Source organism: Protomyctophum bolini (assembly GCF_963924005.1).
Source record: "Protomyctophum bolini genome assembly, chromosome: 4".
Lineage (NCBI taxonomy): Eukaryota > Metazoa > Chordata > Actinopteri > Myctophiformes > Myctophidae > Protomyctophum > Protomyctophum bolini.
Window position 1 is genome coordinate 16,360,075 of NC_137865.1, and position 20,083 is coordinate 16,380,157.

Sequence of the window (20,083 nt, forward strand, 5' to 3'; positions counted from 1 at the left end):
ACTATCTGGGTTAATTCCCTTTATTGGATACCTAACTTTTCCGTTCTTTTTGCTTATTCTTTATAATATCGTTGCCGTTGGGCAGAAAACTCAACTTTATTCATGACACCACGTGGCATCATCAGGGATGGAGATCCCCGATGTCATAGTAAATGCGACCTGCTGTCACAATTAGTCTACTTGCCAGCCCTGGGGGCTCTATAGCCCCCAGGGCTGGTTATTAACGCTACGCAAACTACGCAGCTGCTTAGAGCCCCGACAGCTAGAGGCCCCGAGAGTTCTCCCTGAAAAATGTCTAATATTGCAGCCCGTTCAGTCACAGTGGTCGGTTTGGGGCCGGGGGCCCCCCCCCCAGGGGGGCCTGCGACTGCCGCACGTCACTTCCTCCTCCCAAACGGAGTTCCCTCTGGGACTCTGAACCTGCTGCCTGGCCGCATCATCAGCGGCGCGCATCGCATGTAGTATGAATCCACCCGTGCCGTGCACTGCAGAATTAGAGCAGATCTACAAGCTCACAACGCGTCGCAGCGCACAAGCAGCTGTTCATTTTACTTTGAAAACCAGTAATTTGAGCTGCACTGCAGGGCAGACTGGTGGTTTCTGATTATATCAGTTATGATCAGGGCAACAGGTTTGTGTTCCATCGTTATTCGTCGACGTTGTACAGTAATATGTTAAATTGCTCATAGATCATCAGACAGTGTCAGCCCCAGAGACCCCTCCTGTGACAGCTTGCTTGACAGTCAGGCACATTGAAGAAATTTGGTACAGTAGTTGTCTTCTCTATATCACAGTCTATGGACTTTGATTGTTAGAGCACTTTATAGGGAACAGTCTATGGACTGTTTGTTTAGTGCACTAAAAGCAGTGAGGCAGCCACAGTGGGCACATGTTTTAAGTTAAAGCACTATTCCCGAATCCCATGCATATTGTTCCTGATGAACAAAGTCAACATTTTCTCATACTTTATCTAAAGCTTCTGTGTTGCTTTAAATAATTATATTATCAGTATTACCTGAATGTGAATCAGTGAAGGTATTTGTTTTGCACTGGCATAGTAATGGCATCTTCTTAATTAGCCTATTTATTTTCTATGATCTCAGGGAATTTATGTTTATCTTGCTCAATAATATAGCTTTGTACTGATTGATAAAATCATATACAAAATCTGACAGATGCTTATTTGCTCAATGTTCATATCTTGCTCAATACTGATACCCCCGCAAAATGTGTCTAGCACCCCTAACTTAAAGTGCCCCTCCAAATCCCTGTGCACGTCCCTGAGATTGAGCTAATGGCACAGGTTTTTTCAGTACATGCATTGTACAGTTGGGGCGTGGGGGGAGCTCACACTGTACTTTGTCTGCTATGCCGTTTTGCCTGGTAGTATGCTATGCCGTTTTGCGCGCACGTGCAAAGCACACGCGGCCAATCTTCAGTTTTTGGGTAAACATTTGGGTAAAGTATGCTGGTGAGCAGCAGTCCCCCCAAGGTAAAGTAAAGTTGCTTGTCCGGTGCTCTGATGCGTATGCCGTGGTTGCATGATTTGAGAGTGAAGTAATGAAGCTACGTACCAATGCCAGGGTATAACTGGCTCTAGATGGTGACGTAATAAAGGTAGGTTTCAGATTACATACCATTAATCCACCCCACACTGAAACATATCTTTATTACGTCACCATCGAAAGCCAGTTTTCGATTTGCATTATGCTTCTTTATGCTTTAAGTAGTGACGTGTCAAACTAGGGTGAAAAACACTCCTTGGGCTAAAAATAACCATAGCCGTCATCACAAATGATGGCCAAACTAGGGGGTCTATGGCCAAACTAGGGGGGCCAAACTAGGGGGTCTATGGCCAAACTAGGGGGCTTTCATGATTCTGAGCAAAAGAAACGTGATCGGGACATCCCTAGTTACTGCACAGTACTCTGTACTGTACTGTGCTCGGTAATGTACTTTGATTATTTTTGGAAAAAGTGATCAGTGTACCTCACTGTACTCTGTACTGTACTTGTACTGTACTCTGTGCTAGTAGTTAGTTGTCAGTGTACTGTACTGTACTGTACATAATGTCAATACAGGTAATAAATATGATAGTGTAAGACTTTTCTCAACAATATAGGCCTTAAGAAAGTCTACCTTTGTCAATAGAGGTAATAAATATGACAGTATGATTTTCTCAACAATATGGGCCATAAGGAAATCTACATTTGTAATAAATAAGACAGTGTAAGACTTTTCTCATGGGCCATTATTACATTATGAACTTTCATTACATTATGAGCTGCTATGTGTTCGTTCATAATGTAACACCTTATTACATTATTACATTATAGAAAAATCAGATATTACATTATGCGCGCTTTTTTATTATTACATTATGAGCTGATTATTACATTATGACTTTTTATTACATTTAAATTATTACATTATGAGCCCTTATTACATTATGAGCAGTTATTACATTATGAGTTGCTACAACCCCCTGCTATAAACATTATGATCATACTGTAGGATGTGTTCTATAATACATTGACCCGTGCACCAGTGTACAGGCAGACGGAGCAGAAACATTGACATGCGCAGAGAGGTTCATAGGTGAAGAGTGTATTCCTCTTTCACTAAATATTTTCTCTTGTCCACCAATCATCATAACACACAAGGCTCTGAATGCCCTTCATGGTAAATATTTTAAGGTCATGGCAGTATAAGCCAGACAAACCTGGGGGAAACTGAGGATTGAATTATTTAAATGTGATCGTTTTTCCATTTTGTTTGAGAGAGAGGTTTTCGGGGGCCATAGTTAGATAATTGAAAGAGAGAGACAGGAAAATAAAAGGCAGACTCAGGTCGAACTCAGACTAAATCGAACCGGGGGCGTTACGGTGTCATGAATCGATCTGGGCTACCGGCCCCTTAAACTTGATTAATCTAAAAAATAAATCACAGAGGGGGATACTTTTTTTATTTGCATCAATTATTACAAAGTGAACTCTGGAATATACGTGTGTGTGTGTGTGTGTGTGTGTGTGTGTGTGTGTGCGCTCCCAGCCTGTGGAGCGGTGCGCTCGGTTATGATATCATTAATGTTCCGTCCTGTGATTAATCTCCGTCCTGAGCACTGAGCGTAATTATTTGATAGGACGGAGACCTCCGTTTATGCTCAGGGTTTAACGATGATCGAAGCATTGATTTGGTCCTCATAATATAACCCGGCTCTAATAACGTGTGTAGTGAAGTGCACTCCAAATCCTCACCATCAGACAGGAAGTACTCCACCTCTCCGCTGCTGCCCTGGTCTGGGTCACGTGCGTGCAGCTGGTAGAGCGCCATGCCCGGGGCCGCCTTGGGGGACGCCACGGTCAGGTACGGGTACGGCTCCATGCTCCACACCGGCACGTTGTCGTTGACGTCGCTGATCTCCAGCCTCACCTTGTTCAGGTACCAGTCAGGGCCTGAGGGGTGGGGAGGGGGGACATCACAGACAACGGTGAGAGGGGGTGTTCAGGTACCAGTCAGGGCCTGAGGGGTGGGGGAGGGGGGACATCACAGACAACGGTGAGAGGGGCTGTTCAGGTACCAGTCAGGGCCTGAGGGGTGGGGGGGGGACATCACAGACAACGGTGAGAGGGGGTGTTCAGGTACCAGTCAGGGCCTGAGGGGTGGGGGAGGGGGGACATCACAGACAACGGTGAGAGGGGGTGTTCAGGTACCAGTCAGGGCCTGAGGGGTGGGGGAGGGGGGACATCACAGACAACGGTGAGAGGGGCTGTTCAGGTACCAGTCAGGGCCTGAGGGGTGGGGGGGGGGGGACATCACAGACAACGGTGAGAGGGGCTGTTCAGGTACCAGTCAGGGCCTGAGGGGTGGGGGAGGGGGGACATCAAAGACAACGGTGAGAGGGGGTGTTCAGGTACCAGTCAGGGCCTGAGGGGTGGGGGAGGGGGGACATCACAGACAACGGTGAGAGGGGGTGTTCAGGTACCAGTCAGGGCCTGAGGGGTGGGGGGGGACATCACAGACAACGGTGAGAGGGGGTGTTCAGGTACCAGTCAGGGCCTGAGGGGTGGGGGGGGACATCACAGACAACGGTGAGAGGGGGTGTTCAGGTACCAGTCAGGGCCTGAGGGGTGGGGGGGGACATCACAGACAACGGTGAGAGGGGGTGTTCAGGTACCAGTCAGGGCCTGAGGGGTGGGGGGGGACATCACAGACAACGGTGAGAGGGGGTGTTCAGGTACCAGTCAGGGCCTGAGGGGTGGGGGGGGACATCACAGACAACGGTGAGAGGGGCTGTGCGTATTGGGAGGTGACAGCTGTCATGTAAGGCATAGCGGGGAGAAGGATGACGAGCGGAAGGCGAGAGCAGCGCTCTGCCAGCTGAGGTCAATGAACCATCAAGGATGAAGAACTATAGTACTGATCTATCTTTTGGGGGGGGGGGGTTTGTTTTTAAGGACCCCCATAACTCAAGAGTGTAGAGTTACAGACCTGTAACGGTCCATTTGGAACTCCCTCAAGGAACACACTACGGACCCCACTATGAGAACCACAAAGTACCCCACACACCACCTGACACCTCGCCAGATTAGATTGGTCCGGTTTGAGGTTTGCTCAAGACACACACAATGGAAACCAGCTACGGCTTTTTTGTGTGTGCCTAATCCGTTTTTGCGTTCTTAATTGGTGATTCTGTGCTTTTGATTGTTGCCAATTCTATTCCTTCTTTTCTACACGCATACAAAACCACCAACCCTCTTATAGACGGCTAGCCTCTAGTAGAGCCACACTATAAAACATAATAATTACAAAAATCCTAATTTAGCCTCATGGAAACAATGATGTTTCGCCTTCATTTAATGCACAAAACTGATGCAAACAAAACACTCTCAACATGCTGGAAAAGTCAAGTTGAAGTGTTACATTTAAGGAGGTCACAAATACTAGATGTATTAGTATAGTCTTCATGGATTATTCATTAATGATGGTTTATGTATTGTGGGGTAGGCCTACTGTATGGTGCAAAGAAAATATGTTTTCCCAGCTATAAAGTGCAGTCCACAACAAGAACGTTCAGCCTGGCGTCCCTATTACAGTGTTTCCCAACCTTTTTCATAGCCTAAATATCTCGGGGCACACCTACTAGATATACGGTGTATAGGCCTATCTATATACATATGTGTATGTATGTGTATATATATATATATAATTGGTATTGAATTTATATATAATTTGAATCGTTGATTAGTCACCTTTATATAGCTTGTATGGTTCGGGCGTTCGTGGAATGAGTAGGCTACTAGGCATGTAACGATACACTCAACTTACGATCACGATATGAGGTTCACGATACGATTTTTCACGATAATTTAAACACCAAATTATTTTCCAGACAAATGTAAAATCTTTTTTTAATTAATAGGCGCAGGTCTCCGTGAACAGAGAGTAGGTAAATCTGTGTCCTATGGAGAGTGGAATAACCGATGAGGGACCCTAGGATACCGCCGTCCAAATGTAACCAAGGGTCCCGAAAGGGGCTAGTTGTAAAGGTGACTAATCAACGATTAGAATTATGTAAAATACAATACAAATTGGTATTATTAAAGTGGATGAATAATGGACCATGAAGTTACGTTTCCAACTTTTGTTGCTGAGTTTAGATAAAAACATCAATAAAAGCAAAGATCCACAAAATCTCACTAATTAAATGACAAAGGCCCACCATTGCAATAATTCAAAAGGTTAGCCTCATTATTTTCCTTATCTGGCACTATTTAGAAGTTTTATTTAAAAGTTGTATTGACTTTTAAATCTGATTAATTTCCAGCTAGAGAGCCTGAAGCCCGATTTATAACTGGTGCAACTTTCCATTCACAGCCCATTCATCCAAACAGAAAAGTACTATCTGATTGTATTAAACAACGTCAAACTCACCAACATTGCAGCCGTGCAAAAAGCTTGAAGCAAGAAATTCCTTGCAAGTATTGGAGTTTGGAAGCAGTCATTTTTAGTAAAGCAACCTCCTGTTGCTTCAATGCATTTTCATTATGTGCAAATTCAACACAGGTGGTACGCAGAGCTGTTGAGTGATATCCAATGAGCACTCCCACTCTGACACTTAACCTGCACAGAATGTATTGACGGGAAGTAGCTCATAACATGTCTACAGTGGATTGTTATGAAACAAAAACTATACAGACTATACAGATTCATTTTGGTTCCTACCTAAACTACTACGCTGAAACTGACACAGAGGCAGTTATAGCGGACCCCGCATATAATAATAATGCAGCTGGTAATTAATTGATTTTATCATTTTCATTTTTATTTACTTTACTGGAGTAGCCAGCTATTCCCAATTTTCAATCTTTTTACTTTGTTAGACAGTCTGAGTGTACTTGACCATTCTGTCCCCCTTTTGCCGGTTCAAGTTCGGTCGGTCACTCTTTCTGTCTGTTATAGTACGATGAAGCTGAGTTCCAAGTATATTTATATAGTGGATTCAGATCCCAGGACTCTACAGCGACTCGCCTGTATATCCTGGGTATCTATTGAACTGCTGATGAAGAGAGAGCACCGCCCTATACCCCCAGCGTCTCGCCTAAAGGATAGTGCGGCCTCTGTTATTAAGGCCCAGGCCTCAGGCCCCTCAGCGCTTCGCCTGAGGAGTCTGGCCGTTGAACACAGAGGTCATAGCGTCTCGCCTGTGACATGAGTTGGGTTGAAATGCAAACTTTAGTAGATTTCTTCTCTTTGTCCTGACTGTGCAAGTGCATGGCAATTGAGGCAGCTGACACATCGCTCACCCAATACTGCATAATTATACCCTGGAAACATAATTCAATATTAGTTACAACAGTATACTCACCAAAAATAGACGGATACAAGACCAGGGTGTTGTTTTTCCAAAAAATCGAAGATTTATTATACAGTTGTAGTTGCACACAAAAATGATATAATCCAAAAAATAAAGTAAAATAAAAAGTCTAGTTTAGCAAAACTGGAGATATTCGGCAAATTACTACTAAGTTTCTAAAACTGGGCTATCTACTTCCTTTGAAAAGCTTAGAGCATCCTCTGTGATCTGGTACCTCTCCTATCCCCTCCGGACTGAAGACTGGAACCCTGAACCCTCTGCCCTGAGGGGTTTTATACTGTATGGTCCTGAGGGGGAGGTAACCTTTGTTTGTTTTCTTGCTTTTTTACCATGCTTTGATATTTTTGGAAGATGGCTGGTGCCAAATAACTCACTATGGCTTAGTGAGGGAAAAACAGACACACATTCTTATGCCAACACCTATTTATTTATGGGCCTTTACTTATCAACTAAAGAGATCTAAGGACCTTTTACCATGTCCTTTACAAACACACCTCCTACAAACATTACATTTTAGCATCAAAACTAAATCAAAACACAATACTGTCTCTAAGAATCCAGGGAGGCTAAAATAACATCATCCCTACTTTATATTAAAACTTGTATTTTTACTTAACCTGTTTAGGTTTACACCTCATGTTGTCATATGATCACATGAGCAACCTGCAATCAAACTTCTACTTAGTTAATAGGGAGGCGAAAACAATCATCCCTTTTTCAATTCAATTTGTAAACTATTAAAAACAAAACAGTTAATAATCATTATATCAGTTTCAGAGGTGAAAACAAAAACAACACACAATAAAATGAACTCATAGTGTCTGCCTTCAACATCCAACATGGGGTGAAACTAGGGGGGGGGAAAGGGGTGGCTGCTAATCTCCAAACCAAGGGAGGTCACTAGGTCAGCCAGACAGTTCACTGATAAGGAGGACAACATGCAAGTCAGCTGTTTCCCTTCTTTTTATCCAAATGAGTATAAAATATCTTCTCACAGTACCCATATAAACTTGACCATACAAACTTTACAATAGATTTATACAAAAAACACTTTGGCGAACAACACCAAAGTTCTCATCACGGTAATGACATCCATCACCACTAAACCGCCGTCTTCCCTGATATATCAGTGGGCCATGTGGAACTTCAAAAGTCCCCCTTCCTGCAGTCCGCCCTGGCCTCGCCGCTTTTGAATCTTCTCCTGGGGTGAGGTACTGGTCCTGTTGACATGTGGTCAGCTATCAGATCTGTGTCTGGCCAGAACGTCCTTCTTCTGTACATGCTCTCTTGAATGTAAACATGCCCATATTCATTCTTCTGGACATGCTCTCTTGAAAGAAACTCATAACGCCTTGGGTAAGCATTATATCTCTTGCGACCCCACTGCCCATATTCATTCTTCTGGGATCGCCCGGTCTGCATTCTGGGGACCTTTTCCTCATACTTTGAAGACTGCGTCATCTGCTGGGGAGGCGGCCTCTCCTCTGTTGAGGATTGCCCTGTGCAATCACTGGCCCTTGACCCTTGACCCCAGCCAACTTCACAACCTACTGCCGGCCTGTCGACATACTTCTACTCCACTACATCTCAGACATGTCTTCCCATACTGACTCAGTCTTGCAGGAGTCTGTGTTACCCAGCATGTAGACCAGTGGTTCCCAAACTTTTCATGTCGAGACTCGAGACCCACAAGAGAAATTAGACGTTTGCCCAAACTAGTGAAAATAGCAGATCTACAAGAGCACACCGCTTCGTGCCGCGTTGTATTCTTGTAGATGGGCTATTTTCACTATACTTCTTATATTATTATTTGTATTCATGTATAAAATAATAATCCAGAGCGGTTTACAGTAAGCAAGGACAACGCAAGGTAATTAAACCAAGAACCTAAGCCAAAGAACACACACACACACACACACACACACACACACACACACACACACACACACACACACACACACACACACACAGTCTGTGTGTCTGCTCTCTTCCATTCCCACTACGGTAAGTGTGTAGACTACTAGGCTCGTTAATAAACTATAATATTATGGCTCTTTCCTTCAGCAGCACAACCAAGCTTGCACAACCGCTTTTTATATTTGTCATAATAAACAAATGTAATATGTATATAGGGCTATCTGCCATAATTTAGCTTTCTGATCACACAACAATGAAAGGGCCACAATGCTCTCAAGCCTTTTAGTGTTATATCCTGTGTTTGACAGATATCCAATTATGGTCATACACACACGTTGTGTCCCTAACTTCAAGCAATAAATGAAAAATAACAATATGCAGAGTAAATTGGCATGTGTGTGCATATTTACTAATGTGATTAATCATAATTAATCACAGCTAAATTGTGATTTATTATGAAATGTGAAATCCTTTGATAAACCCTAATGTACAGTATAGTATGGGGGCTTGTTAGGTATGCTCAGGGACACTCACATGTAGATTACCAGATGGCCTCTCTAACCTATACGTACAGTATAACTAAACACCCCAGTCTTCTTGTCTTGTCTTCTCTCTGCCCTTGGTTTGCCCTCTCTCACTGACCTATCTGAAATAAAGCATAAAATGCCCAAAATAAATCTTGAGGGGAAGAAAAAAAGAACCTAGCTCTGATGCGTAATTTGGGGAAAGTGGGGCTTACCCTTCACGGACGTCCTTTAGTGCAACACAAATAAATAGGTCACCACCAATGTATGGGACAGGAGCGGAACTACTAGACGTTCAATGAAAGTGATACATATTATATCAACTTATAAACTTATAAAATATTTTATACTGTACTTTGTCATGAAATGAAAATCTACAAGTTCACAACAAAACATGTGACATTGAGATGCAATTTCAGCTTTAAAATCTGCTATTTACATTTTTGGTTTGTTTTAGACTTTCTGAAACATGTTTGAAAATGTTCGCCTGTAATGACATGCCCCAAAATATGGGAGGCCAGGTTGAAATTGGTTAATTCATTCTATGGGTTTAAAAAAATATGGAACCAATAAAAAAGTATTAACAAGAGCTTGTGCCTAAATAATAACTAAATTGAACCCATTAGAAAACAGGTTCCTTTCCCCGTTTCCTTATCCTGAAAAGTAAGGCCACAGATGAAGATAGCTACAAAAATGTATGTTCTGACTGGACAGTGTATACTGTATTTTAGTCAACAAATGAATAATGTTCGAGTTTCTTACAGTACAACAATCCTTCCATTGTCGCAAACTATAAGAAGATGCGAACAGCTGCTCAGAACTAGCCAGGTTTCCAGCCTAAATGGCTGCGTTTTGTGAATTTGTTTTGCCACTCGCTACAAAACAAATTCACAGAACACAGCGAAGCAGGCTAGAACCCAGGCTAGGTCAGAACAACAGTAGTGTAATGTAATGTAACAACGGCAGATTTGTCCTCAACCATGTTGACACAGACCAGACGCATACTGAATTTATCTCTGATGCTTTGTGTGGAGAAAGGCGGGCATCTCATTGGCTGGCTAATGTGACAAAATGTTCAACTGTATTGTCACATCACAAGTTTACAAAAAGTATGCAACGATTCCTTTGAGTGCTTACATTACATTGTCATCTAAAATAAATAAATACATGAATATATTTTTAATAAATATATTAAAAATATAAAATGTGGGAGGGAAGCTATTGTCGCGGTTACATTCTGATTCTCCTTACATAACATCACACATACGTTGTGCGGCATCAAAAATAATTGTTCTCCTACACCCGAACTCTCAGATGTGAACAACAGAGCCATCACACGTCTAGCACTCACAGCAATTGACAGATAAATCACCCCCTCAATCATCACTTCAAAATAATGCCATCTGGACGGAGATACAAAAGAGGGGGAAAAAAATCTTTAGCAGGTGTTTTGTCTGCTCAACAATTGCAGCATTAAATAAACTGTGTGTAATTGTGTTGTATGAAAGTGTGTTTATGTTGAACAGGTTGTTAAAACAAATATCCCTCAGGGACATTAAAGTATAACAACTAGAATAATTTTGCTTATAAAGACAAACAAACTAGAGAGACACGGCTTGGCCTGTTGTAGCGCCACCATGAGGCTGATTTGAAAACTGTCAAGTGGCATTTCTTCCTCAGCCAAGTGGGAATATGCATGCACAGTTTCACCGCAATCGGACGCTGCGTTGAGTAGTTGTGGTGATTTGTACAAAACTGGTCCAAAGCGGGCAAACCCGTCTTGATCACATGACTATGGAGAGCATGTTTACCGATTTGCGTGAAATTTGGATCATCTGAAGGAGTAATATTGGAAAATGTGTTTTACATATGTCGGCCTCCTGGTGGCGCTATAAAGAGCAGATGTGAACATTTCAGGCAAAGTTTTTTCTTTGGCCTCTAGGGAGTTGGCATACAAAGTTATCCACAAATTAAAAAAAAACTTTTCGGCCAGTTATAACGCCACCATGAGGCTGAGTTGAATATGTTCACGTGGCATTTCTTCCTCGCCTAGTGGGAATGTGCGTGCACAATTTCACGGAAGTCACACGATGTGTTCATGATTTGCAGCATTTTGTTTGAAACTGAGCACTCCTGCGAACTTTGGAAGCCAATCTTAGCCAATCAGGATGGACTCTGAGAAATCTGAAAGACCCGTTTCGTTGAATGGCTCTAGAGAGATTGTGTACCAATTTGCGTGATGTTTGGACAAAATCTGTAAGTGTACTGTCCAAAAAACTTGTTTTGCACAAAGCGGCCTCCTGGTGTTGCTATAACAGGCCGTTCTGGAAATTTTGGGGCAGAGGTTCATCGTTGGCATCCAGGGAGTGTGTGTGCAAAATGTGGCATCGACCGGATTAACAGTGCCGGACACACGGACACACGGACGGACGGAGTGCAAAACATACTCTATCCCCATGCCTTCGGCCTGGTGGAGACAACAACAAAAAACGCTGTTTAAACTAGATTTTGTTTAATTTATTATTCATAATAAACTTGACATGAAAGAGGAAGCGAGGAGTTGATCTTCATATTGTTATTGGTAGTATGATTAATTTGATTATAGTACAATGTTATGTGATAATGTTAACATTGACAGCCAGCCTATTGTAACTCTATGTAAGTAGAATTTGAGCTTGTATTCTAGCTGGATGCAGACTTCAAGGGGGTTAAAACGAATAAAGCCCCAAAAGGGGTCGATGGCTATGAACGGTAATGAAACCATTAGCCCCTATAGGGTGACTAGAATAGTAACAATAACATACGGGATGGCTGTCAATAGTTGTGAGAAATGAGAATCCAGAAACCAGTCCACATTAATCCAATAAAAAGAAAATGTTGAGAAAATACTCCAACACCGATCCACATGAGGAAAAGAAATACTCCAACAAGTTGTGAGAAATGAGAATCCCCTGTGAAATAACAGACACAACCTGACTTGATATTTATGTATCAGTAAAAATACATATTTTGGTCCTATGACACGGGAGTAGTGTCATCGCCATGCAAAATAGGCAGAAAGAAATGCTAGATATATTAGCAGTCTGTTTATTTATTTGTGTTTGTGCGTGATTTCAAGATCTTTAATGAAATCGCTGGTTTCTGGTTCTTGGCTCACGAGGAACAGATGCAACAATATTTGGACTTAAAGTGACACTATGTAGCTTGTTTAATGAATATGGTAGCTATGACATATACAATTGGGGTGGTTGTATTTTGTCCGCCTGCTGCTTTAAGACATTGAGACATTCAGATTGGGTCAAAGGTCATGTCTCACCTAGACACAGGATCTGAAACATTTCTTATTATTCCTTCAGTCATCAAATCAATTTCTGTAGGCCTACGTTTTGCGTTTTAATGTACCCATCATTTTCCAATGCTAGTAAAGCAAGCCTGATAAAAGTGATAAAAGTATCAATCTCATGGATTCTCACAGTCGGCAGTCAATGTTGGCAGTGTGGTCTCGTGGATAGTCCATATTTGCAATATTCTATGTCAATAATAATTATGCTATGTCTATTTGGTTTGTGTGGAGACACATTGTCTAGCAAGGGGCTGGTCTGAGGGTCTTCCTTCACTAGAGGTTCTCAGCCAAGTACCTTGTAGAGAATTCCATTGTTCTAAAACCCTTTGAGGCTCTGGGAGGTGTGAGAGAAAATTTTCATTCTATTATCTCAAGGAACCTTCTGGATGTTTCTGAGACCACTTGTTTACCAAATGCCATATGTTGATCTGTATGTAAAGTCTGTAACTCCAACCAGAATTCAACTGTTTGATGTGAAAGTATATTTTGTCTCGTTACTGCAATGTTAAGCTAGCTTTGCTTGTGCTCCCGTGGGCCGACCAGGGCCTACGGGGAAGCTATGCTATTTTGTCATTCTGGACTCTGTCTTTGATGGAATAAATGGTACATCACACTCCGAGGAAATCTGGAAATCTTCTCTATGGTTTAGTTAGTTAGTTGTGTGGGGTTAATCATACCCAAAGCTTTAATCACCTATTGTATACGTGGTCATACATTGGTGTCGCATTGTGAAAATAAATAAATCAATGTGCTATTGGAAGACCTACAATTCTCTGCCAAAAATAGGAGGGCCAGGCTGAAAGTGTTTTAAAGCAGAAGTTTACCACGCTGCCTCCCCACATGATAAATGACTGTGGGGGCTGGGAGAGTTGGGTTGTCCCAGCCTCAGCTTGCATGGTGGAGGCTGCTGGAAGTGACGTGATCCTCCTGCTGGCAGCAGGGATTCCACCCAGGCTTCCAGACAACACAGGCTCCGGTGGGACGATCCTCCCAGACTCGGTTTCATCCGCCCAGGCTATCTAAAGCCACCTTGATCTTTCCTCCCCTAGGAGTCTCCTGGCTGGCTGTCACCTGGCTGTCACCTGGCTGTCACCTGCACGCAGGCAGCCTCTACAATTGGGGTGGTTGTATTTTGTCCGCCTGCTCCTCTATTGAGACGTTCAGATTGGATCAAAGGTCATGTCTCACCTAGACACAGGATCTGACACAGATTTTGACCGGATGGTCAAGATTCAGATACCCCCGGCCTGAGCAAGCAGGTAGACTCTATTAGCTCTATGATAAAAATAAATAAAAAAGTCAGCAGGAAGAAAGAATACCCACATAGTGCATTTTAAGGCCTATTCATAGTTGAGTTTTCTGTGAAGAGGTTGACCACACTTTACCAGAACGGTGCTCATAGTCTATCACCGTGCTCATATGAGTCATATCTCCTGCCCTGCATGGCCAACACTTCCTCAAATTCGTGCAGTCTCCTTTGTAAACAAAGTGACACAAAAATGAGAATTTGCCCATGTTTTGTCATCCATTGTTAGGTATGCCCATATGATGACCACGGATATGGTCTAAAAGTGTTATTTCACTACACCTTTAAATACACGCATAACGTCTCATAGCGGGGGGTACCACACCCGTGTGAAGTGAGGGTCGCTCTTATCATCGTACATCACATATGATGACATAGTGTAGGTGTAGGACAAAAATACTGATTTGCTCAGACACATATGAGGTAAATTATCTTTGTGTAGGACAGACATCTACACTATTAGCTGAATATAGGAGGGGCTAGTGCCTCTCAAAAATGTCTTATATTCCTTCAGTCATCAAATCAATTTCTGTAGGCCTACGTTTTGCGTTTTAATGTACCCATCATTTTCCAATGCTAGTAAAGCAAGCCTGATAAAAGTGATAAAAGTATCAATCTCATGGATTCTCACAGCCCAATGTTGGCAGCCATGAGGTTCAAGGGGTTAATCACACCCAAAGCTTTAATCACCTATTGTATACTTGGTCATACATTGGTGTCGCATTGTGAAAACTAGAAAAAGTGCCCTTCTGGGTACAGGTGTCCACCAGGAGGATAGGAGTGTGTGTGATGTTTGGCAAAATGTTTAGGAGTAATATAAACATGTTTTTTTGTTTGTTTGTTTCTTGCAACAATTGTCTTCATTTTGTTGAGGAAAGATCACTCATAGCATCTCTGAGGATAGAATTCTGGATGAGCAGGACATGTGCAGCATTTTGTACAAAACAGGCTATTCCTGAAAACTTTGGAAGGCAATCTTAGCCTTGTCTTGATCACATGACTACAGAGATCATGTGTACCGATTTGTGTGAGATTTGGATGAAATCTGTGCAACTAACATAAACAATGTGTTTTGCAGAAATCGGCCTCATGGTGGCGCTATAACCGGCAGATGTGGATGGATGCAGGGAAAATGTTTTTCCATGGCCTGGGAGTGCAAAGTTGTATACAGATCGATGCAGTTATAGGTAAAAACAGGAAATAGCCTGTTATAGCACCACGTGAGGCTGATTTGGGAAATAAATAGTGGCATGTCGTCCTCGGCCTAGTGGAAATGTGCGTGTATAATTTCATGGAAATTGGACACTGTTTGTAATTGTTGCATTTTGTTCAAAACGGACCAAATAATGTGAGCTTTGGAAGCTAATCTTAGCCAATCAGGATGGAAGATGGGAAATTGTGCAGATCTGTGTTGATCACATGACTATGGAGATAGTGTATACAGAATTGTGTGATGTATGGATAAAATGTGTACAAGTTATCTACAGAAATGTGTGTTGCCTAAATCGGCCTCATGGTGGCGCTATAACAGGCCTTTGACAGAGGTTGGTCGTTGGCATCCAGGGAGTGTGTGTGCAAAGTTTGACATGGATCGGGCCAACGGTGCCGGAGATTAGCTGATAACGGACGGACGGAAGGACGGATGGATGGAAGGACACACGGACGGACGGAGTGCAAAACATACTCTCTCCCCAGGCCTTCGGCCTGGTGGAGACAATAAATAAATCAATGTGCTACTATTAGAAGACCTATAATTCTCTGCCAAAAATAGGAGGGCCAGGCTGAAAGTGTTTTAAAGCAGAAGTTTACCACGCTGCCTCCCCACATGATAAATGACTGTGGGGGCTGGGAGAGTTGGGTTGTCCCAGCCTCAGCTTGCATGGTGGAGGCTGCTGGAAGTGACGTGATCCTCCTGCTGGCAGCAGGGATTCCACCCAGGCTTCCAGACACCACAGGCTCCGGTGGGACGATCCTCCCAGACTCGGTTTCATCCGCCCAGGCTATCTAAAGCCACCTTGATCTTTCCTCCCCCAGGAGTCTCCTGGCTGGCTGTCACCTGGCTGTCACCTGCACGCAGGCTCGCCCCCCGGAGAAAATAAGATTCTTGTAATCCAATTAGTAACTCTGATGCCATGAGACAGCAGTATAGCAGTAAGAGACGTGATGGTGTCACGCGGCAGGAAAATAACAGACCTAAAAGCTCACAATGCGTTGCAGAAGTGATGTGTTGTGTGACTTGCAAGCTTGTAGGTCTGCTATTTCCGGCGAGCAGCATCACCGTGTGATGAAGTATGTCTTTAAATGGGCTGTATTTCTATTTCCATTGAAATAAAATTGTGAAAATAGCTGATCTACAAGCTCACAACGCATTGCATCGAGACTGGTTGTGAGCTTGCATATCTGCCATTTTCACTACTTTTGTGTGACACTCATGTATGATGAAATACGACATTGATATGGAGGTTTTTTTTTCTTCACTTTTCTTTCCCAGAAGCTACTAATTAGCTTTTACTACTAAAAGAACTTCACACACTTGTTTACACCTGTAAACCTGAGACAATAAAACTCTAATTGCAGCTGGCAAGCAAACACATTGACAAAGTTGTGAACGCACTTCACTGCACTTCACCGTCAGTGTTATTTTCTAAAATAACAAGTCACTCATTGTACAGGCAGTCGTTGTAATCTTGTGTCAACATGGGATGAAGGAATGTCAGTAGCGATGCAAACAGAAGGAGTACCAAATAAGACATTATATTCGCCAGTGCCTTATCCCTAAACTTCTTTTCCTTTTTTTTTTTTTTACTATTTTGAAAAACATTTTAAAATTGTTGAACTAGCCAATCTACAGCGACACGTTGTCAGCTTGTAGATCGGCAATTTGAACTATTCAACATTCTTTTTTAAAGTAGTAAAGGGGATAGTAGTATTAAGGCACTGGCAAAAATAGGGCCCCAAGTCCTCAGAAGCCATCTGCCTCACCGCAGAAAATATCCTCCTCCTTCTCTACACCCTGCACACATGCACGCAGTCTACGCACGCACAAACTTTGCAAATGTTTGGGGACATTGCATTGAATTCGAACACCAATTCTGATATGCAGATCCCAATCAATTGCATTTATGACCAACATGTCCCAAATATGTATCCTGAACACACAGACAGGTTACTGTAGGTACCTAACATTAGGTATAGGTTTCAAATCCCATTATTATGCAACACAGATCTCGTGTTAGACACGCCCGCTACACATGGCACGTACTGTACGCTGCTTGATCCACAGTCTACAGAAACAGTAAGAGCTTCACTAGCTGATGTGCTCTGTCAAGACACGCTGGAGCTCTAACTAAAGCAGTCTACAGAAACAGTAAGAGCTTCACTAGCTGATGTGCTCTGTCAAGACACGCTGGAGCTCTAACTAAAGCAGTCTACAGAAACAGTAAGAGCTTCACTAGCTGATGTGCTCTGTCAAGACACGCTGGAGCTCTAACTAAACCAGTCTCTACAACATACCTTTGTTAGCAATATACAGCCCAACCAATGCCATATTTTTTGGTCTAATGCTCAACTCAAATATCCTAATCCACATACTTCCATGCTTGTATTAAAACATTTCAACAGTTATGAAATACAGCTTAGAGAATTACGATGTATTTATTTATTTAAATTGAAGGTCTTCGAAATGAGAGTTCAAAGCTTTGACATTGAATTTCACACTGTCTCACACGATGACTATGTGGAGACAGGCAGACATCTCAGTGGCAAAGACAAAGGGAAGCAAAGTCTCGCAAACTTTGATTGATTTCCTGTATCTGTGTACCAGAACAGAAGTAGGTCGCGAGTCTTATTCCAAATGAGAAGTGAGATGGGATGGGGCGGGGAGAGGCATGCAATCATACTGAGGAGGCCAATTTTGTTTAACATTTTTCGCACACGCCTCAAGTTGAGGCGTGTGGGATGGCTATCTTCAGTATCTTTGTACATTAAGGATCAATGTGCCAAAAAGTTTAACTTTATTCTCACACCATGCATACAGGAGTGGGTGGAATTATTTTGCGGTTCCATTGTTAAATGGAATAAGGCATTTCAACATGCCTCAAATGTAAATCAACAACGCGTTTGAAAGCGGGAGACAGAGACATTTTGGGGAGAAACAGACACTCTTGACTGGATCTAGTCTTGAATAACTGCACCACACTTGCAGTAAACTATGTGATAGCTCGTGAAAGGATTGTTAGAGGGATAATAATATGATGAAGAAGCTAGAGGAGAGAATTAATCTAGCTTTCTTCCCGAAGCTTTTGCATTGCCCTGCGGAGAGGGGGGGGGGGTTCCAACACAGAGCACAGATAGCTCATTTGGATAAATGGCCACTGCGTCACAGGGCCAGAGAAAGTAATCAATGTTCCGACACTATCTTCTGAAATGTCAACAGTGCCAGTGCATGCAACGGTTAAGGCAGCGCACGCTGCTCTGTAAAGAGAATGATCCATTCCTGATGCATAATAAGTGGGGATAACGTTTCTATTCTGAGCTGGAAGCACTTAATCAACAAGAATCAAAACAGCAGTATTGCGCTCAGCAGTAGTAAAAGGCCTACGTACATTCAAAATGTTACTGAGTAAAAGTACAAAAGCATCGACTATCAAACTATTATCTACCCAATATAAAATCAACATCAAGTTTGATTTTTACAAATTAATATTTTTTCCCAAATTTTCAAAATCTTTCAAAAATAGCAGATCTACAGTCTCACAACAAACTAGATAAAGTGCCCCTCGGGGCACAGGTCAGCTTGTGGCTAATAGGCCAATGTGAAAAGGGTGCCATTTCTTCTCACGCCTTGGATGGCAATTGGATGATTTGAGGCATTTTGTTCCAAAAATGTGTTTTGCAAAAATACACCTGTTGGTGGCGCTATAACAGGCCAATGTGAAAAGGGTGGGATATATTCCTCAGCCTAGTAGGAATCTCTGTGAAATATTTCACGTAAATTGCACGCTGCGTTCATGATTTGAGGTTTTCTTTTCAAAACGGGCCAATCCTGCAAACTTTGTTAGCCAATTAGGATGGAATATGGAATATCGGACAGATCTGACTTGAACACATGACTATAGAGATACTGTGTAACGATTTGCGGGATTTGTGCAAAATTTGGCATCGACTGGGTTAACGGTGCCGGAGATTAGCTGGTAACGGACGGACGCACACACAAAGTATAAATAAGTATATAGTATAAATAATTTATATAAAAAAAGATGGAAATGATCTTCACGGAGGCTACAGTACTTGAGTAAATGTACTAAGTTAGTTTCCACCAATGTTGAGGCATAATAAGTGGGTATAATCTTTCTATTCTTCAAGCCAGATAGCACTTAATCAACAAGACCAAACCAAAAGCTGCACCACTTAAGAGTTAGTTGACATGTCATATTCTTTTGGTGGGGAGTGGGGTGGGTCGCGTGGCTCGCCTGCTGCTTGCCGGTGTCTTTCCTCACCATGTCTCGGTGGTAATGGCAACGATGATTTTACAAGGCCCCCTTTAATTAGCTCGTTACATAGAGACTAATCAGAGCCAAGGCAGATAATTAGCGCTCATCAGCCCTAGAATAGTAATGAGAAATGCGCCATTCCAGCTAAGACTGATTTGTGTGTGCGTGTGTGTGTGTCTGCGCATGCATGTGCATTTATGGATACTACCTGATCTCCCAGCAGTCATTTTTTATTCCTTCAGTCTACTCTTCGTCAGGTGGGAAATATTAAACTGCCGTACCGGCTTACAATTATCCGATTTTGAGAGACAATTATCATGCAAAGCCAGAAAAGAGAAGGCACAGGTGTAATATACAAAATTATCATACATTGTTGCCGTAGAGATCTGTACAATTGTAGGATGGTGTCGAGCTGAAAATAGCAGCCCTACAAGCTCAACATGCATTTGATCACTTTTCGACATTATTGATCATACATCATAGCGTATAGAGTGAATGATTTTGAGACAAAAATTATAAATATCATGCACCTGGCAATGCTGGTACAGGTACACTCATTTGTTTTCCTGTCATTTCAGATGTGGATACTCCCACATCATGACATCACATAATTCACTTCACCTG

General features: G+C 42.5%; 1 protein-coding gene across 1 annotated transcript in view; it reads right to left on the reverse strand.

Annotated features, from left to right (window-relative positions):
* Window positions 1-20,083, reverse strand: part of LOC308314722 (neural-cadherin-like) — a gene marked incomplete at its 5' end in the record, with an annotated part of 230,491 nt that overhangs the window by 173,033 nt on the left and 37,375 nt on the right. The window contains one exon of the mRNA XM_080762381.1: window positions 3,258-3,455. Coding sequence (XP_080618507.1) covers window positions 3,258-3,455 — 198 coding nt within the window. The remainder of the gene's footprint in view (window positions 1-3,257; window positions 3,456-20,083) is intronic.